Below are 21,894 nucleotides of genomic sequence, written 5' to 3'. Positions count from 1 at the left end.
GGACCAGTCGATCGGCCGGTGGTCTGGTCCCCTCACAGTTCTGGGTTCCAGCTCGACCAAGTTCGTGAGCGAAATTCACCTGAGACCACATTCTGGAACAAGTTAAGAAGTCTTCTCTGACTTGTACGAGGAGACAAGTTACTGACAGATATTTGCCCATTGGTTCTGACCTCTATGACCCTTGCAATAGGGTAGCATACACAGAGTTCAGCCTTATGAGCTCCTATCCGACTTGTCTAACAGTTGTACAGCTTGCATTTATATACCCTTTTACAAGTCTTATCTTAATCATATCTCTTACATATGATTGGTCGCTAAGATCTACTCAATGTAACTAACGATAAATCTGACACCTGTTCTACAACCAGATCAACTTAATTTTTCCCAAAATTCCTATATGTTCATTAAAGTGATTTAGAACTGGTTTTGACCAATTAAAAACACCTGTGTAGAGACAGTCTGGCACCCAGCTGTGTTATCAAACTCTCCTCATCTTGATAAGATTTAACTAAGTTCAAGAATTAGATTTATGACTTTTGGGAAAATGAACTTTCAATAACCCCACCAGATGTTTTTTTATGTTTCACTATATGTATGTATTTTAATAGTTTAATGAGAGCACAAGCAGACCTTTGTTTGACCCTGTCAAACTTAATTTAATGTACTGTACATAACTTTAATTATTTCTAAACCACCTGTTTTCTTATCTTTTTATCTGTCTGATTTATATGCATTTCAAAGACTTGAGACAATTCTATATAACTTAAATCTATTCTAGTGAACTTTCACCCAGTAGACTATCGTAATACATTTTCGAGAACACCTGTGTACAAGTACTTGTCATAAAGAAGAGGTCATTTAAAGTTCAACACTTAAAAATGAAGACTTTCTAAATCTATGGAAATCGCAGTATACATTATTAAAGATTAATAATTGTTGCTTTACTTATTGAATAATAATATTGATAAAACCACTACTATATAATATGAATAATAATTCTTATCAATAAAATATATGCAAATCAATATGAAATACATTGGCTAATATGAGATTCTACAACAATACCTGAGTAGATTTTTTTTTTTTTTAAACCAGAGCTTAATGTCCCTTTTTTTTTAAAGGTAGAATAAATGATTCCCTGTATCTTCTGGGGAAGTGAAGATTTGTGGAAATCATCTATTTGACTGACTGAAGTCTGTGAGGGTAGAAATTTGGAGCCTGCAACTCCTGGAGATGGTTTTTAAAGGCAATCGCCAAAACTGACATCCTGATCCTGGCTTCACTAATTGGCGAGGTCACTGACTTGAAACAAGTATGTAGGTTGGGAGATCAGACATGTCAGACTTGGTTGGTTGGGTCCCCCTTCCAGGGCAGTGACTCAGTAGATAGAGCCGGGATTCTGAGGTCTGAATGTAGTCTGTAGGCAACCTATAACAAGTATGGATGCTTCAGAGGTCCGTAAAAAAAAAAATGTAAACATCAAAAATGAATATGAAGTGGCAGCTCACTTCTTTCTATTCTGATTTGGTTCCCTTTTTAACAGAAGCTGCAATATTCCTACTCCAGTACGCTTGTGATGGCCAATCCTCCGCTATGTAAAGAATGTGCGCATTTAAACGTGGAATGTTTTGGAATGCTGTTTGTGGAAGTTTACATTTCTCCTTCCTGCAGATCTGGTCACTTTACGTTTTTTTTTTTAAAGCTGAGCTCCAGGGAAAGTAAAAAATCCTCCCGTGCCGTGGGTCTGCCTCCATACTGCATAGGGTTAAATTCTCATTTACTTAAAGGGAACTGGGAAAATCAGTTTTACTTACCTGATCCTTCACTCCTGCAGTCTGCAGACGTCTCCTGTTCTTGGTATTGCATCCACTATGTGGTCCGTTTTCTAGCTGTGCTGGGAACTCAGCCTGTTCTCCAATCATCAGACTTGTCCTGACACCCCTGCACAGCCATTCACTGGGAATATCAGTGGGCTTTTATACCAATATAATTCTGCGCTATCCAAATAAAATCATATGGTAATCGTACTGAACACTATCGCACAGGTTTGCATATTTCTCTATTGCATATGAATGCAACGTGTATGTAGAGGTGTGTATGTTACACAGGTTGTCATTGGGAGGATCGCATAGGATTACAATTTTTGTTTATGGTCGCAACTTTTAATCGCATAAGATTGCATTGTTATGTTCACTAGATTTTTCACATAGGAATGCAGTGGTATAAAACTTTTATTTGGCACGAGTATATGGGACGTGATCAATGTTAGCGGCTGTCCTTTTAATCATCTCTAATTATTTGGATTTTCACATGGTAGCTCGCAAGACCTTGTTTTTTAGAATATCGGTGGGCTGCTGTTTCTCCTTCCCCAGCTCTTATTCAGCTGAGAACAGATTATGTGGTCACTTCATTAAAAAAAAAAAAAAAAAAAGTGGTGAGTGTGTGTTAACATATTTACCTCCTCCTTTCTTCCTCCTCCTTTCTTCCTCTCTTCCTTTCTTCCTCTCTTCCTCCTCCCTTTCTTCCTCTCTTCCTCCTCCCTTTCTTCCTCTCTTCCTCCTCCCTTTCTTCCTCTCTTCCTCCTCCCTTTCTTCCTCTCTTCCTCCTCCCTTTCTTCCTCTCTTCCTCCTCCCTCTCTTCCTCCTCCCTCTCTTCCTCTCTTCCTCCTCCCTCTCTTCCTCCTCCCTCTCTTCCTCCTCCCTCTCTTCCTCCTCCCTCTCTTCCTCCTCCCTCTCTTCCTCCTCCCTCTCTTCCTCCTCCCTCTCTTCCTCCTCCCTCTCTTCCTCCTCCCTCTCTTCCTCCTCCCTCTCTTCCTCCTCCCTCTCTTCCTCCTCCCTCTCTTCCTCCTCCCTCTCTTCCTCCTCCCTCTCTTCCTCCTCCCTCTCTTCCTCCTCCCTCTCTTCCTCCTCCCTCTCTTCCTCCTCCCTCTCTTCCTCCTCCCTCTCTTCCTCCTCCCTCTCTTCCTCCTCCCTCTCTTCCTCCTCCCTCTCTTCCTCCTCCCTCTCTTCCTCCTCCCTCTCTTCCTCCTCCCTCTCTTCCTCTCTTCCTCTCTTCCTCTCTTCCTCCTCCCTCTCTTCCTCTCTTCCTCCTCATCAATTCACTAGGGATGCACCGTTTTTGGCAGGGGCGATATATCGGTTAGAAATTGGGTTATCGGTGTTTTGCCAATAGAAAGAAGACAAGATTAGCTTCTGCATCCAATCAGAGCACGGCTTACTGTTCCACCATCGCAAAACTGAGTGCCATGTGTAGACCGGCTGGCTGCCCAATCATTGTGTGACAATGGGCGGGGCTGCAATGCGATGTGGCCTATTGGCTGTCCAATACAGTGGAGGGAGCGGTGAGAAGTCCTGAGCAGTGAATGTCTCCAATGAGCAGAGAGCAGCCTGAGGAAACTGGAGCGCTTGGGGGAAGCCACACTGGGGACACCATGAGTACAGATACAGATATTGCCACTCTGGGGGACACCGAGTTGAATATAAAACCATTATATATAAAGATCTATTTTTTTAATTTTTTATATAGATATAGCTATATCTCTAAGTCCAACATAGAATTCCCAATGGGTGCTACATAAAGGTTGTCAGTTGAGCTCGCAGACACCAATTCACAACTGGATCACAATTTTTTTTTTAAAAAATATATTTTTAAAATATCAAACAGCAACTCTACTGCATGATACTAATACAAATATATAGATACTAACGCAAACAAATATATAAAACAGTCGCGCTAGCAATAAAAGTACATTTGATTTTAAAACAGAAGTATGCAAATAGAGTCCAACATAGGAGAATTCCCAATGGACGATACATAAAAGTTGTCAGTTGAGGTCGCAGACACCAATTCACAACTGGATCCCAATCAGAGTAACACACAAAGTATAGTCACGTGTGCAACTGACCACCAAAGACACGGCCACCTTAAATGATACAAATGGCTGCTTACCAGCAGTACTGGACCTCTTCTTCTTTTTTGTTAAAAAAAAAAAGCCAACGCTTTTGGCCGATTAACCTGCCTTTAGGTGTTCCTGCAGACTCTGAGGGCCATAGAAGGAATCCTCATCGCATCCCACGAGTCTCGGAAGTACAGACATTGTGTAATATGCCGGCCGGCGAGTTCTATGAGGCGTGTGCAGCTCTTTATTCTTCCTAATAAATTGCATTGGATTTTACACTGTGGTGGAGCATTCTTTGCCTTTTGAGTCTAAAATCACAGACACCCCAGCGGGAAGATTCCTTCTATGGCCCTCAGAGTCTGCAGGAACACCTAAAGGTCCTGGCAGGGTAATCGGCCAAAAGCGTCACTGGATTTTTGTAAAGAAGAGGTCCAGTACTGCTGGTAAGAAGCCATTTGTATCATTTAAGGTGGCCGTGTCTTTGGTCAGTTGCACACGTGACTATACTTTGTGTGTTACTCTGATTGGGATCCAGTTGTGAATTGGTGTCTGCGACCTCAACTGACAACTTTTATGTATCACCCATTGGGAATTCTCCTATGTTGGACTCTATTTGCATACTTCTATTTTAAATTCAAATGGTCTTTTATTGCTAGCGCGACTGTTAGGGCTGGGAGATTTTCTAAAGGAAAAAAAAAAAAAAAAATCTTCGATTCTCTTAACTTCACGATTCGAATCGAGTTTTTTTCTTTTTCCTTTGGAAACCGCGCCGGTCCCGAGGCGCTGCGGGCATGAGCTTTTAGACGAGGCCGCGGCTTCAGCCTAGTCCGCGTTGTCCGGCCTCGCGGACTAGGCCGCGGCCTCGCCTAAAAACTCCTTGCCCGCAGCTCTTCAGGCCCGGCGCGGTGTCAGCGCCGGTCCGGAGGCGCTGCGGGCATGAGTTTTTAGGCGAGTCCGCGGCGTCCGGCCGTAGCTGCGGACTAGGCCGAAGCTGCTGCCTCGCCTAAAAACTCATGCCCGCAGCGCCTCCGGACCGGCGCGGTGGAAAAAAAAAAAAATCGATTTGCTTAAATTTTGAATCGATTTGACCTCTCAACTTGATTCAAGATTTAAATCGATTTTTTTTTTTTTTTTTTTCCCCCAGCCCTAGCGACTGTTTTATATATTTGCTTCTGTGTTAGTTTAATGCAGTAGCAGTTGCTGCTTTTTATTGTCCCCTTTTTTGATCGTCTTCCAAATCATGGTTCCCCCCCCCCCAAACACTACTACACACAAATGTTTTGCCTTTCTTTTCTATTTTAGACTCAATGGGTTGTTTTTACAAGGTGATTGTTTACATATACTTTAACCCCCTGGCGCAATACAAATATGTGGCCCCCAGTCACCGAGAACCCCGAAATGTCTATTCTTTGTCACCTGATCGCTGTGATAGCCTCTGATTTGCCGTTGCACTGATCAGTCACTGTGAAGCCCGCCCCCTCCCCCCTGTGTTTTTCGCTCTGTGAATGGAGGATGCATTGCGCCTCTCTGACCTTGCAAAGAAAAAGTGTGTGGTTAAAAAAAAAACAAACAAAAAAAAAAAGTGGTGGTTTAAAAATGACAAAAACACCTAGATCAAGGTTTGATCTAAGTCACTGTTTGGGTCAAAGGTCAGGGTTTTTATTTATTTATTTATTTATTTATTTTTTTGTAGGATAAAAAACAAAATGTGCACTATTTTGTTTTTGGGCTGTACTAAGGGTACAAATAACTAACGTTACACATATGTGGTATCACTGCGATCGTCAGGAGCGGGAGAATTGATTGTGTGGTGATCTTTGATGGAAGGTTGTGGTAGTAGCAAGAAATATACAGCTACCTTTTTTTTTTTTTTTTTTTTTTTTTACCTTTTTTTGATGATTAAAAAAAAAAAAAAATCAGGAGATATCCATTACCATTTACCACCAAATGAACCCCCCGACCCCCCCCCCCCCAAAAAAAAAAAGCAATATAATCCACCTGGATGCACAAAGTAGTTGTGGTGATATGTACAGTTTTACTAACTCACGTCAACGTTGTCAAATTGTGCTTTAGGCATTTAGGTTTTACCATTTTAGGTGCAAAGGGGTTAAAAGGCACAAATTTTAAAAAGGAACTGCGGCCTGCTCATCATTTGTAAATAAAAACATCTTCGCCATTCTGAAGCTTCCCTCCAACCACTTTGCATATTATTTTATATATACTGGGATTCTGTACTTGCCAAATATGTTGCAGAAATCTCCCTCCACCTGAGTCTGGCTGCAATTATTTTAACTGTGGGCAGCTGAAGCTGTTGCCTGTTTACTTCCTGGATTTACACAGAGGCACACCTCCTACACTCCAGCTCGGCAGCTCTCATTGGACCTCTTATGACTCATCCCTCCTTCCTTCCTGGCAAATTCTCACCAGAGTGAGGGAGAGAGCTGTGCATGATGTCGTAAGCCTAGGCCAATGACCAGACAAGAAACAGGAAGTGGGCTGTATAAGGGATTTACTGGCAGAAAAAAAAATGTTTTACTATCCAAAGTTAAAGCAACAACAAGAGCAGAAGATTTTATAGATGGAAAGCTGAAAAATGACTGAAGGTCCACTTTAATGTGGCTTTGTAAATCATTTTTACATTATTTGTGTGTTTGCTTAAAAAAAAAAATAGTGCAAGTACCTGCTATGAGCCTCTTGCAGTTCCTATCCAGCAGGATTGGATAAGAAGCAGCACAAGGAGCATGCTGATAGGGGGAGAAAGCAAAGTGACAGATGACATCACGGTGTTGCTGCTTTCTCTTTTTCCCTACCCAGTCATAAGCTGGGGGGGGGGGGGGTGAGTCCAAGATGACCTGGTCTTAGAGGAAGTGAATTGCACGATTATGGTTATCGGCCCAAGGCCATCTGGTGGTAGAAAAAAGGTACTGCATGGGGAGGATCTCTGGATTGCTGATAGAAGAAAGCAAATTGACAGATAAGATCATCACATGCTGCTTCTCTTTTCCTTTTCACTGCCCAGTCATAGGCTGGGGACAGGTCCAGGACAACCTGGGCTTACAGGAAGTGAATTGATGCTTACTATTAGGCTGAGGAAATCTGGTGGTGGATAAAGGTATTGCAGAGGAGGATGGACATCTGGTGGTAGAAAAAAGGTACTATAGGGGAGGATCTCTGGATTTCTGCTAGGGGACAAAAGCAAATTGACAGATGAGATCATCACATGCTGTTTCTCCTTTCCTTTCATTGCCCAGTCTTAGGCTGGGGGCGGGTCCAGGACAACCTGGGCATACAGGAAGTGAATTGATGCTTACTATTAGGCTGAGGACATCTGGTGGTAGAAAAAAGGTATTGCAGGGGAGATCTCTGGATTACCTGAATTGCAACAAAAGCTGTGTGTTTTTTTTTTTTTTTTTTTTTTTTTTTTTTGCTTTAAATGAACCCCTTCCCTTGTATCTTGAACAATGCATATATTTAGGTATTTTGACCTTCTGATCTGCATTGTGATAACTGAATGATCCTCAATAAAATGCCATTTATTAATGTCCAGGTTCTTATTCTCTGTCCTTGTCTCTGCAGCCTCAGATAACAGCCAGCGGTTTCAAGAAACATGCTTCGCGTTTGCATTAACACCACAACAAGTCCAGCAAATCAGCAGCTCAATGTAAGTCTCTCTCTACCCCTCCCCCAACCCCACTCTCTCCCAGTGTTATCTCCCATCCCCCACCTCACGCCTCTCACTTGGCAACTCTGCTCAGCCTATTGAAATCTCAGCTTGATGGGGGCTAGAGTTACATCTGCGGCTGATAGCGAGAGCCGAGAGTTGCCTTGGCAGAAGAGTTTGAAGTGGGTGATCTGGACTGTGGGCAGACAGTTCTGCTTTACTTAACTGTTGGCAACATTGTTTCGTATTTCTCCTTTTTTTTTTTTTTTTTTTTCCCCCCCTTGTACATAAATCATTCATACGGGGGGGGGGAATGTGTTCTGTATCATTCATATAAGATCTTCATCCTATCCATGCGACTGGTGGGCTTTGCGGAGTGATGTGGGTGTAGATGGTAATTTGCAATGCAATAATCTGCTGTGGAGGGCGCTGTGCCCGGAGACAGAACGGGGTTCTGAAGGCCCTTTTGCAGCGTCTTAGCCGGGACCTCCTATGTGACCCTCCACCGTCCCTCTAAGCCTGTGGGATGCTCATGTTTAAGGAAATGGGAATGTTTGTTCAGTAGGAGCGAAAGAATCTGTCCGGAGGATTCATCAGCACATAACTAAACAGGAAGAAAGGCCGCCGGTGGAAGAATGTCAACTTATATCAAATTTGGGGGGGGGGGCGTGCGTCATCGCAGACCCTCTGAATCGAGCCTGGAGACACATTGCAGCTCAATATTTACAAACCTAGATATGTGTATTTTAAATACACTATATTACCAAAAGTACTGGGACACCTCCCTTTACACGCACGTGACCTTTAATGGCATCCCAGTCTTCGTCCGTAGGGTTCAATATTGAGTTGGCTCCGCCCTTTGCAGCTATAACAGCTTCAACTCTTCTGGGAATGCTGTCCAGAAGGTTTAGGAGTGTGTCTATGGGAATGTTTGACCATTCTTCCAGGAGCCCATTTATGAGGTCAGGCACTAATGTGGACAAGAAGGCCTGGCTCGCAGTCAGCGCTCAATTTCATCCCAGAGGAGTTCTTCTGGGTTAAGGTCAGGACCGGTCAAGTTCCTCCACCCCAAACTCGCTCATCCATGTCTTTATGGACCTTGCTTTGTGCACTGGTCCAAATCATTTGGTGGAGGGGGGATTATGGTGGGAGGTTGTTTTTCAGGGGTTGGCCTTGGCTCCTTAGTTCCAGTGAAGGGAACTCTTAAGGCGTCAGCATACCAAGACATTTTGGAAAATTTCATGCTCCCAACTTTGTGGGAACAGTTTTGGGACGGCCCCTTCCTGTTCCAACATGACTGTGCACCAGTGCACAAAGCAAGGTCCATAAAGGCATGGGAGAGCGAGCTTGGGGTGGAGGAACTTGACAGGCCTGCAGTCCTGACTTCAAGCCAATAGAACACCACCTGAGCCAAGCCTTCTCATCCAACATCAGTGCCTGACCTCATAAATGCTCTTTTGGAAGAATGGTCAAACATTCCCATAGACACCCTCCTAAACCTTGTGGACGGCCTTCCCAGAAGAGATGAAGCTGTTATAGCTGCAAAGGGTGGGCCAACTCAATATTGAACCCTATGGACTAAGACTTCTTTTAAAGTTTGTGTGTTTGTGTGTGTGTGTTTGTGTGCTTGTGTGTGTTTGTTTGTGTGTGTGTATATTTATTTATATATAAAAAAAATATATATATATATATATATATATATATATATATATATATATATATATATAAAGGCAGGCGTCCCAATACTTTTGGTAATATAGTGTATGTGAATCTATATTTGATCTGTTTGTGGTTCTGTAGTTGAAAGGTAGCCGTGAAACTAGAAGCTTGGCCACGTTTTTAGCATCTAACTCATATTGCAGCAACAGCTCTAACTAAATAATGGGGCTCCCAGTACAAATTAAATGAGTATGAATGTATAGCTAAACTTGCCTTGAAATCTACTTGAAGGAGAAGTAATGGGTTTCTGAAAAATGCATGCATCTATGCAGCAGCATGGGCTAGGATGCTGCAGCTCTGCATGCCTTCTGGAAGACTAACATCTGAGAGATCACATGACTGCTGTCAGTCACCACTCTCCGCTCCTCCAGAACTCGCAGGAGCACCAGGCTGGGGAGGGGGAGGTGAGCATGCATATCTGGCTCCACCTTTCAACTGTATGCTGAGAGGCGGGGCCAGCTGTCAGTCGGGGCATCTGGGTGGATTCTGACCATATTAACAGCAGCTCTACTACATTGTGAACACAGGAGGTGGAGAGTGTGACTTCATCACCCAGCCTGTCCAATCGGAGAATGTTTTGCAATTTATTTAAAAATGTCTTTCTCTGAAATGGCTTTAGTGTTGAGCGGCTGACCACCCTTTGTGTGGAATGCAGCAGACCAGCTGCACGGGACATGGATGCAAGTGGAGATCACTGGCGTAGTGATGTCCTTTTTCAGTGACTTGCAGGGACATTGACCAGGAATGGTGTATATACATTGGTTGGTTGCTCCATGTGTAACCATACATAAAATACCCATACCTGGAATTTAGGTTTAAAGTCAGTCAGAGTAAAAGCATTTTCCATTTTGGTTGATGTCGGCAAGTAGAACCGTCCTCCACCTTCTTTACATCTCTGGAGCTCCACTGGATGGATGTGAAACATCTGGAAAAATTCCAAGCTTTCCCCACCTGCTCATAGCTGCTACCAGGGAGCCAGATTCTATAATTGCTTCATTTTTCTTACATGTCAAACACCACAGTAGTGAGGGCCCCCCTGGTCAATGTCGCCATACCTACTCTGGCAGGCAGAAACCAGAACCCCAGCTAGGAGATATGAGGTGGTGATTAAAGCTGAAGTCTAGGTATGATTTTTCTTGCATAGTTAATGTTGTTCCAACATGCCTAACAATACCCATAGAAGCTGCAGATCACTGTAGTAGTGGTGACTGCTTTTATGGAAATTGTTGGGTATGAGAGATGCATACTTGCGGTGGTCCAAGCTAGATCAATTAATTAACTATTCGACCTCCAGTATTACCTTTTCTTTACTGAGCATGCCTTTTTAGGGGTGTGTATTTTTTTTCCCCATTACCACTGCCTGCTACAGTGAGTGTGCAAAAAAAAAAAAAAGGCCTAAGTGGATGCAAAAGTCCCAGAGGATAGGACTATAGGGAGGCAAAAAACGAAGCTGAGGAAGATTCCAGTGAAGACAACAGAGCTGAGAAAGATTCCAGTGAAGAAGACATTAATAAGAATAAAAAAAGGTTCTAGATGAAGACATTAATAAGGATACAAAGGTTCTAGATGGGTGCAGATTCCCTCAGAAGATGCCAAATAAAAGCAACTAGGCCCAAAGTACGAGGCTTGGCCTCAGTTACTCACAAAACCCTAAACAGCTGGTGCTGATGTGGGTCAAGCCACTTGACCCTCATCAGCACCAGCTGTTTAGGGTTTTGTGAGTAACTGAGGCCAAGCCTCGTACTTTGGGCCTAGTTGCTTTTATTTGGCATCTTCTGAGGGAATCTGCACCCATCTAGAACCTTTGTATCCTTATTAATGTCTTCATCTAGAACCTTTTTTTATTCTTAAGGATACAAAGGTTCTAGATGGGTGCAGATTCCCTCAGAAGATGCCAAATAAAAGCAACTAGGCCCAAAGTACGAGGCTTGGCCTCAGTTACTCACAAAACCCTAAACAGCTGGTGCTGATGAGGGTCAAGTGGCTTGACCCACATCAGCACCAGCTGTTTAGGGTTTTGTGAGTAACTGAGGCCAAGCCTCGTACTTTGGGCCTAGTTGCTTTTATTTGGCATCTTCTGAGGGAATCTGCACCCATCTAGAACCTTTGTATCCTTATTAATGTCTTCATCTAGAACCTTTTTTTATTCTTATTAATGTCTTCTTCACTGGAATCTTTCTCAGCTCTGTTGTCTTCACTGGAATCTTCCTCAGCTTCGTTTTTTGCCTCCCTATAGTCCTATCCTCTGGGACTTTTGCATCCACTTAGGCCTTTTTTTTTTTTTGCACACTCGGTTCCTCATACGCATTGATTGTGGAGGCTCTCCCTGCTCCAGTAGTCTTCTGCAGAGTCGTTGAAACCCTCCAGAGGCTTTAGATTCCAGTGACCATATTTGACTAGATATGGGGTTCCAACAGGCTTTTTCTAAAAGTTGTCTTTGAGGCATCGCAATCTCCTGTCATCTCAGGAAAAACAGGGGATCGTGTTGGATTGTGTTGATGCAGTGCATACTACCTTGCCTTTTAGAGTTTCGGCTTGGATCTTTTTAGAGGTTCTACCGCAAAGACCTTCTTGCGCCCGTTATTGGAGGCACTCCTCTGCAGACTGGAAGTACACTGTGAGTGTTCTAGAAAGTTTCCCATTTGTTAAACGGTGGACTAGTCCAACTTTGTTTCAACCAGTCTATTGCCTTAATAGGAACACCACTGGCTAAGTTCAATGCATGCTCACTTTTTACACTTTTGACAGACTTTCTTCTTCAATCCTCAGTTTTGAATTGGTTGGTTCTGTCATCCATGCTATTTTGGCAGTGACTGTTAACTTTAATTAGTTAATTTCTTTCAAAGGGGAGCAGGAATGGCCTACTGTTTTTGGAGAGCAGGTAACGCAAAACTCTGGAGCTATCTGCTACAGTTGTGATGCTCATCTACAGGCCTTATTCTACTTGGGTCTGATGTCCATTCAGATGTGTCAGCGCGCTGCTGAAAATCCAGTGACCTATTTAAGAGGATCTGGCCTCCAAGGGACATTGCATATTCGGTCCTGCGCTTTAACACCGTGATCAGTATCTTCATGTGAGGCCAGAGCATGCTCCAGCCCCAATGTCTGTGGTATAGGATTTAAATTCAAAATACTAATCACAACATACAAAGCCATTCACAACTCTGCCCCGAGCTACATCACCAATCTTGTCTCCAAATATCACCCAAATCGTTCCCTCTGCTCTTCTCAAGACCTCCTACGCTCGAGCTCTCTTGTCTCCTCCTCCCATGCTCGTCTCCAGGATTTCTCCAGAGCCTCTCCCATCCTCTGGAACTTGCTATCTGCTACTCTTGCTACCTTCGGGCGATCCCTGAAAACTCATCTCTTCAGGGAAGCCTATCATGTCTCCAACTAATCTCCTACCACTTCCATCAGCTCATTCCCCACAGTTACAACCTTTTGTACCACCTGCCCCACCCTATTAGATTTTAAGCTCTTCTGAGCAGGGCCCTCTTAATCCTCTTGTATTTTATTGTATTGTAACTGTATTGTCTCCTTTTATATTGTAAAGCACTGCGTAAACTGTTGGCACTATATAAATCCTGAATAATAATAATAGGTAGAGGTTGGTTGAGTCCCACCTATCTCCTAAATCTATGTCTGCAGTAGATGCCCACAAGCCCTCTGAGCCTAACTCATGCTTGGCCCATAGGGCTCAAACTTGGATTGAATAATACCTCTGAATGAGGTATGCCATCGTTTCTACAAGTGAGTGGCTGATTGTGTACCCTGGTGAGCCCTTAAGCATTTCCCTTTGCCAGCACTCGCATGCAGGGAGCCGCCTTTTAGCCATCGGTTAATACTTTTTCTGGATGTTCCTTTTAGTTGCTTCCTGTTGTCTATGATGCTACTCCACAGAACCCCCCCCCCCCCCCCCCCCCAACCACCACCTTCCCCAGTCTGTGTTCTTCCCACCCTGTGACTCCTTTCTTCTGACCTTGTGTTTGTTTAGGTCGTAGAGCTGTGCACCATCTGGGCTTCCACTCTTTATCGGGAGGATGTCCTGTGCTTGCGATATGAATAACCTCTTTGTTACATGGGGGTACTCCCCTGATTCACATGATTGACCAGGACCAAGATCCTGTGATCTTGATCCTCATTGCTGCCTGTTTCTCCTCAAGTATTGGCTTTTGTGTTCAGCCTAGTGCCCTCTTATTTTATCCCCATTGTGAAATGCGCAGGCAACCTCCTGTAAAGGGTTAGCTTTATAGCTTCTCGTTGTCAGCTTCTTCTCTGACGTCTTCACTTCTTTAGGATCTGGCTGGTTCGGGCCTCCCGAGCTTCCAGTGTTGGCAGTCTAACTTTTTTTAAATATCCACACCTTGTACCTGTAGCTCCTTTTGTCTTCAGCAAGGAGTTCATCCTTTCCATTAAGAGTCCATCCACAATGAAGCAGATTTTCCCCTCCCCTTCCTCTCAAAGCTGGCCTCCCATTTTTCTATTTTTGCTCAGGCCCTCTACAGATAACTGCCAGCAAAACCACCTCACAACAGTTCCATGTTGGGGTTCTGAACATGCCTGTTGTCTCTGCAGATCAGGTGGACCCTACTACTGCCTGACCCCTCTCGGGGAAAAAAACAATTCCTCCACAGCAGGAGACCCACTCAGGACAAAGTTTCCTGCTTAGAACTTTGTTGCAGGGTCTTTGCATCTGCGGCATGCAGAGATCATTGCTGGGGGGCCCTATGTCTCCTTAGTTCAGCAGCAGGTGAAACAACCTGGTTTAGATGCTCCCTGCTGGGGACAGCGCAGGTTCTGAGAACTTAAACAACTTCACTGGGGAAGGTCCTCTTTTTTTTAGATTAAAGGTAGGAGACGGGAGACAAATGTTCCTAATGTATCATCTGACTTTCCTGCTTCTTGTTCCTCAGCTCTTAATGCTGTAGGGGTTCTTGGGTCTTCTCTCTATATCATGGTTGATTAGGCTTGGACAAACCTCAGCATACTGCAGACCCCTGTGTTGCCTAGGGATGTTTAGTTCTCATCCTCTGTCTTTTGGAGGTACCCATCTCTTCAGTCTGGGGTTTAGGGCTTTTATTTGTCTACTATTATGGCAGTGTCGTCTCACACTTACGTACTCTTACTTCACTTGATAAAATGGATACCTTTTTGGCTTTAGTGTTCTCTGGGGTTTTTGCGGCCTAATAAATTGTACCAATATTGTGCATTATATGGCTTATCTTGCCTAATAGAGGTTGGTTGTCTAGCTAGGCGACCTTGTTTAGTCAGACCCTTGTTCCTTAGAGCTGAGAATAACTGCTTCGGACCTTCAAGGGTAGACCTGTGCTGTGTATTTGAGGTTCATTAAGAGGTTTATTGGTAGAATTAACCTGCATTTTGGTATCTGTGTTTTAGTCACGGTGTGTTTTTTACTTTTTCCAGGGATATCTCTGGAACAAAATGTGATTTCACAGTTCAAGTGCAGCTCAGGTAGGATCTCTTCCTGTGTTTTGGGGTTTGTCTTTATCTTTTATGTGTTTCTAAGTGTACTTTGTAGGTGATTCCTGATCATTTTATGTTCCTCTCAGGTTCTGCCTTTCAGAAACCAGTTGCCCTCAAGAAGACCATTTTCCACCAAACCTGTGTGTAAAAGTAAATGGAAAACCCTGCAATTTGCCAGTAAGTGTGTGGTTTATTTATTTTTTTTTTTTTGTGCCTTTTGATAACCTTACGTTTGTTCAAAGTGTTTTTATCCTTTTATCCTTTTTATTTTGTATTATGGCCTGTAAGAAATTCCTTTAACGTGGAGCATTTCCATAATTCTCCCCTTGCAGGGTTACCTTCCACCAACCAAAAATGGGGTTGAACCAAAGCGACCAAGCCGACCAATCAATATTACCTCACTTGTACGTCTGTCTACAACTGTCCCCAACACCATTGTTGTGTCGTGGACAGCGGAAATTGGACGTGTAAGTATCATGTGACCATTTTACCAGGACGCAGATGCTCTTGTAGCATACTTGGACATTAACCACTCCTTTAATGCAAGTGCAAAAAAAATAGCTCTCAGGGACTCTGCAGACTAGCAAAGAGAACTTGATTAACCACTTGTGGGTGAACCGCTCACCCACCATGTACTGCGGATGAGCGGCTCGTACAAGCACAGCGACATACCTGTATGTCACTGGCCTCTTCTGGGTACAGGGTGCATGCCATCGACCTTCCACTGTGACTGTACTGTACATAGCAGGAGTTTGTCAGCAGATTGGAGCCAATAATTCAAGGCCCAGGACCTGCTGATTGGCTGTGCCCATTCACAGCCCAGAGCCCTTGGTTGACAATCAACACAGCACTCTGTACAGAGGGTATGATCTCTGCTTCTTCTCCCAGCTTTGCAGGGAGAAGAAACAGATTTTTAGTAAAAGTAAAAGTAGCACACGTTACACAAATTAACCACTTGCCCTCCGAAAGGTTTACCCCCCTTCATGACGGTGATCTGTCTGATTTACACAAGCGGACTTCTGTTCTCCCTCGGTACCAAAGAATCGGCGGATGCTGCTGGACATCGAGTCCACGGTACCCGCCGATGAGTGTATAATCACTCCATCGCTGGGGTGGGGGGGGGGTGGGAATAACAACATCCCGAGTCGCTGGGGAGGAGGGGGGTTTGTTTGTTTAGTGTTCTGTTGGGGAGGGGAGATGGTGTCTTGTCATTTTGCGGGGGTGCGTTTGTGTTCTGTTTGGGGGGGGGGGGAGGAATAGTGTCCAGACGGTTGGGTAAGGAAAATAATGCGAAGGGCCCCGCAGTTTGGAGACCTTTGCTCTGATAGAATTTTATTCAGCAAATTTTCTTTTTCTTTTTTGGTAAATGTAATGCAGTTGCACCGATTAAAATGTAACTTTTTGTTTTCCTGCCATTATTTATTTATATATATATATATTTTTTACTATTTTCTATCAATTGAGCCTCATCACCCCCCCCCCCCCCCCTCCCCTAATTAAAAGGCCAAAATGTGCTGTCTATCCTTTCCCACAAAAAAAAAAAAGCATAATGTTTGGGTGGACTACAAATGCTAAAAGTTATAATGCGCAAAAGAAAAAAATGCTGCCAATGCTAAAATATTAAAGAAATAAAAACTGTGTAAGAAATCTGCTCTTGGACATGAGGGGTTTTGGGGAGAAAGGTCTGGAGACTGAAGTGGTTAACAGTCCTACAGGGTGCAACTATAAATGAATTATTGGGGTTTCCTTACAATGTAGTTCTGGTTTCTTCTCTTTATCTGGAATATAATCTGGAAGAATCGATTTCCTCTCTTGTACTTCGCTATTTTTTTTTTTTTTTTTTTTTTTTTTTTTTATTATAAATGTTTTGCTGTTGTCTGGACCTGAATGATGATGATTGAGCTGTATTTCTGATTCTCTCTCCTCAGAATTTTTCGCTGGCGGTTTACCTCGTCAAGCAGCTGTCGTCGGCCATCTTATTGCAGAGGCTACGGGCAAAAGGGATCCGCAACCCAGACCATTCCAGAGCCCTCAGTAAGATCTCTTCCTCATCACTATAATGAGATCCCATCTGGTGGTACTCGGCCGTTTTTGGAATCTTAGCTCATTGACTTTGTAAACGGAGACGCCTTCTGCTAATAACAAAGGAGCAGAAACCATCATATGTTGGTTTGCGTTTCCTGTGTAATGTGATACATTGTATACATTCCTAGAACAGAAATGTGCGCAGTTTTAGCCGGGGGGAAAATGTATTGTGTCTAAAATTGGAGTTGTGCATCAATGTTCATTTTTTGCTTTTCTTCTAGTTAAAGAGAAGCTCACAGCTGATCCAGACAGTGAAATTGCTACAACCAGTTTACGGGTCTCACTCCTGTGTCCGGTAAATGAACAATACTTTCATGTCACTGTGGAAACGGACTTCCTTTTTTTTTTGCACCTGTCTATATTTTACATATTGATGTTAAAATTGAACCTTTAACCCTAACACCCCTTTCACACTGAGGCGCTTTTCAGGCGTTTTAGAGCTAAAAATGGGACATGAAAAGAGCCCCTCGAGTCACCCCAGCCCGTGCAGTGGGGGGTGTGGTCAGTCAAATTTCATGAACAGTAGGAGGGTCTTAAAGGGGCATTAAATACCAAGATTGCATTACATGCAGAGTTCAGAGGGGTTACACAGAGTGCAAGCAGAGCTGTCACTTGTAAACACAGAAACTGGACTTTTGTGTTTACAAGTGATTGTGGTGAGCAGCCCCCCCAAGGGTCTGAGCCAGAGGTGGTGGAACTGAGTTCCACCAAGTACCCCCTGAAAAAAAGAGATAGATATAGATATATATATATATATATATATATATATATATATATATATATATATATATATATATATATATATATATATATATATATATATATATATATATATATATATATATATATAAATTTATTTATTTTTTTTGTACAGAAACACAGATACAACTGTGTAATACATGCAAAAGTTGTTGCGCTAGACCTCTTCCTTTATAAAACTTACATAAAACCCTAAGGCTGAGTTTGCTCTGCATTCTTGTGCACATCACATGCGATGTCTGTGTGGTGCAATTTCAGCCATACATTGCAATTCTGGCAATCGCACTACGTTTTGCCATCTGTTTCCGGGTGTTAAGACAACATTGACACCTGCAGCTCATCACATGGACGCTGTGCGATGCAGGGAAACGCAGGAAATCTTGTGCGTATCCCTCATTGTATTAGTGTGAACCAAGACTTAAAGTGATTGTTAACAATCGCCTTTCTAAAACCCATTCAGTCTATATGCATTGCGGTAAAAAAAACACCTGTGCTGCAGGAGACACCCCCCCCCCCCCATCCCATCCCATCCCATCCCATCCCATCCCACCCCATCCCACCCCCCTTATACTTAGCTGAGCCTGATCTGATCCAGCAATGTGCAAGAGAGCAGTGGCACTTGCTGCTGTCTCCCCCCTCATTGAGCAGACTGATCGCAGTGGCAGCCAATGCTGTCAATCAAAAGTCGTGACAGGGACGGACTGATTTTCCCGGTGTGTGTCGAAAGGGGCCTGGAGCGTCGGCGGGGGACCCCCCAGAAAAAGAGGCTCGGGGGTGCTTTGTGCAGAACCATTACACAGAGCAGGTAAGTATAACATGTATGATAATTTAGTAAAAAGTTTATATTCCCTTTTAAGGCAGTGGTTCTCAGTCATCAAGTACCCCCAAGGGGCCGTGTTTTCCTTTATTTTACACAGCGGCTTTAAATCAATATCAATGACATGGTATTGATAAGAGCAATTTTATATTTTACTTGAGGACTGAGGTTGCGAACCACTGCTCTAAGCAACAGAGTATACAAGCAAAACAAAAAACACAGCCTCTGCTCAGTCCAGCAGCATAATGTCGGCGTAAACTCCACCCTGACAGGTTTAGTCCCTGAAGACGTTCTTGAGGGCTGGCCGGTCTGGGGCGAAACATGTCGGGGTGGAGCTTGTACTGACATTATGCTGCTGGACTGAGCAGTGGCTGGGTTATTTTGTTCACAGATGTCTGTGGGAACATCTGTGCATGCGCCATAATGGTGGTGCCCAGGGGGAAAGGAGCCACATGGGAGGCTGACTGAAGTACCACTTCAATAAAATTTAATTTGATTGTGTTTTTTTTTTTTTTGTTTTTTGTTTTCCTTTTTCATATTAAAACAGGGTAGGTGTGTGGTGTGTGTGTTTGTTTTTTTTTTTTTTTTTTTGTTTTTTTTTTTTTTTACTGCAAAGTATTGAATTTTGTTTTTATTTCCATCTCTTTCAGCTTGGAAAGATGCGTCTGACTATCCCTTGCCGATCGCTTACCTGCTCCCATCTGCAGTGCTTTGATGCTACCCTGTATATCCAGATGAATGAAAAGAAGCCCACATGGGTGTGTCCTGTGTGTGATAAGAAGGCACCGTATGAGCATTTAATAATAGATGGGTGAGTGTATATCATGTGATAGAAAAGGTTGGCTCAGCTTTTTAACCTTCCACTCCTTCTTCCTTCTTTTTTTTTTTCTTTCATCCCAGTGATTTTTAATTTCTCAGTTAGGCCTCATTCACCCAGGCATATCTATGCATGTGAAGAGTCGTCGTCACCCGCATGGGGGCTCAGTGCAGGCAGTTTATTGGGGGACACACACACCTGGTTGCAACTTGGCAGCCACTTGTGTACGTGTCCCAGAATGCAGACAGTGTGCGTTCGGGGGAGGGGGGGGACGACTTCACCTGCATGGCTGTCAGATTGGGACCAGTAGCCGCTGCTGCGTCCCAGTAGACATGCATGTGAATGCAGAGGACCCCTGTGCAGGTGAGGACTGTCCTTTACACAAGTGTATGTGTAATACACCCTTGTGAAAGGGGCCTTACTGACAATTTAACCACTTCAGCCCCGGGAGGTTTTTACACCCTTCATGACCAGGCCATTTTTTCACACTGGGGCCTCCCGTGCGTTAGCGGTAAAGTGTGGCTCATTTTAGCGGCACTTTAGCGCTGTTTAAGTGGCACTTTTCGGGCGCTTTTAAACCCCGCTAGTGGCTGAAGAAGGGGTTAAAAACGCCTGTGTTGCGGTGCTTCTGAATCGCTTTCCATTTATCTCAATGGGCAGGGATGTTTTTGGGAGCGCTGTGTACCGCGCTCCCAAAGATGCGGCTTGCAGGACTTTTTCTAACGTCCCGCAAACACCCCGCCCCAGTGTGAAAGCACTCAGACTTTCACATTCGGGCAGCATGGGAGGAAGTTTTCAGGCACTTTACAGGTGCCATTTCTAGTGCTAAAACGCCTGAAAACTGCCTCGGTGTGAAAGGGGTCTGACAATTGTGCAGTTGTGCGACGCTTTTATACAAATGTATGTGGAACTTTTTTTTTTTTTTTTTTTCCTCAGATTTTTTTGGAGGTATTTGATCACCTCTGCGGTTTTTATTTTTTGCGCTATAAACAAAGAAAAGACTGTCCATTTTGAGAAAAAAAAATGTTTTTTTCTTTTCTGCTATAACACATATTCAATAAATATTGAAAATCAAATTTCTTAATCAATGTAGGCCAATATGTATTCTGCTATATATTTTTGGTTAAAAAAAAAAAAATCCCAATTTGTGTATAGTGATTGGTTTGTGCCAATCACTATACACAAGTTATAGCATCTACGAACTATGGGGTATTTTTTTTTTTTTTTTTACTAGTAATGGCGGCGATCAGCCATTTTTAGTGGGACTGCGTTATTGCGGCTGAAATAATCAGACCCCTAACTGACACTTTTTGGGGACCAGTGACATTAATACATGGATCAGTGCTAAAAACATACACTGTCACTGTACTAATGACACTAGCAGGGAAGGGGTTAACAGGGGCGATCAAAGGGTTAAATGTGTCCCTAGGGAGTGCTTACTAACTGTGGGGATTGCTCTGACTGGGAGAACACACAGATCCATGTTCCTGTGTTCCTGCAGGAACACATAATCTCTGTTCTCCCCTGTCAGAACGGCGATCTGCCTTGTTTATAACGACAGATTGCTGTTCTGCCTTTCTGGGGGGAACGACTGCGGGTGGCAGGCGGACATTGCGTCCGCTGGACCCGCTGAATTGGCTCCCCTCCTGTCAAATCAACACGCGTGCGCCCCCCCCCCCCCAGGGGCTACTGCATGAGGCAATGTACAGGTGCACCGTTTCACACAGCTGGGCCACTTTGCCACAATAAATGTGCGGAAGGCGGTCCAGGAAGTGGTTAACGTGTGTGTGAGTGTGTGATTTTTTATTTTTTTTTTTTTTATTTTTTTATAGAGTCTCACTTCTAGACATAGGAGGAGAGTTGCTAAAACTGGAGAGTGCAAAATCTGGTGCAGTGTGCATGTTAACCAATCAGCTTCTAACTTCAGATTGTTCAATTAAGCTTTCATAATAAAACCTGGAAGCTGATTGGTTTCTATGCAGAGCTGCAGCAGATTTTGCACTCTCCAGTTTTAGTAAATCAACCCGATAGACATATGTCAGTCAGGTGTCATTTCACCGAAGGATCACAATCCCATGAAAAATTGCCTTTAGAAAAGCTGCCGGTGTCTTGCCGAGAAAGTTCCCTCGGCGCATAAGGTCCCCCCTGTACTGCGTAAGCGCAGTACGAATGACCAGGAGCCGCCGAAAATAGCCGAAGATGAAAATCTTCAATCAGCTGTACACGGCGCCTGCACCCTGGGTCCAGGCTGAAGCCCCACCATCCAAGTGGACCAAAGCGAGGCCGTGCCCGAAGCGTGGCGAGCGAAGCGAGGGGCCCTCTTACAGGCGCCGTGTACAGCTGATTTCTTCTCTATTTCGCTTCGGGTATTTCCGCCGGCTCCTACTGCTCTGGCGCTGTGCCTGCGCGGTAGAGGGGGGGTCCTTATCCGCTGAGAGGAACTTTCTCGCCAGAACACCGTCACGGACTTTGCTCAGGTACACATAAAACTTCGTTCTGTGACGCGGTTCGTTTGGGGACGAGGAATCGCTCTGCACCATGAAACCAACACCAGACTGCAATGTATCTGTAAGAATTTGGGTAGTCCCCATGTAATACTACACTACCACACCGGCGGAGCAGCACTTTGTGTAATAGAACGCCTCACATGTCAG

At 43.9% G+C, this 21,894-nt stretch overlaps 1 protein-coding gene across 1 annotated transcript in view; it reads left to right on the top strand.

The window, feature by feature from the left end:
- Window positions 1-21,894, top strand: part of PIAS1 (protein inhibitor of activated STAT 1) — a 108,088-nt gene that overhangs the window by 70,346 nt on the left and 15,848 nt on the right. Inside the window, 7 exon segments of the mRNA XM_073618280.1 lie at window positions 7,475-7,559; window positions 14,703-14,750; window positions 14,849-14,939; window positions 15,095-15,229; window positions 16,691-16,796; window positions 17,069-17,142; window positions 19,074-19,234. Coding sequence (XP_073474381.1) covers window positions 7,475-7,559; window positions 14,703-14,750; window positions 14,849-14,939; window positions 15,095-15,229; window positions 16,691-16,796; window positions 17,069-17,142; window positions 19,074-19,234 — 700 coding nt within the window.

This window comes from Aquarana catesbeiana, linkage group LG03 (assembly GCF_042186555.1).
Source record: "Aquarana catesbeiana isolate 2022-GZ linkage group LG03, ASM4218655v1, whole genome shotgun sequence".
NCBI lineage: Eukaryota > Metazoa > Chordata > Amphibia > Anura > Ranidae > Aquarana > Aquarana catesbeiana.
This window is presented reverse-complemented; position numbering and strand designations above follow the sequence as displayed.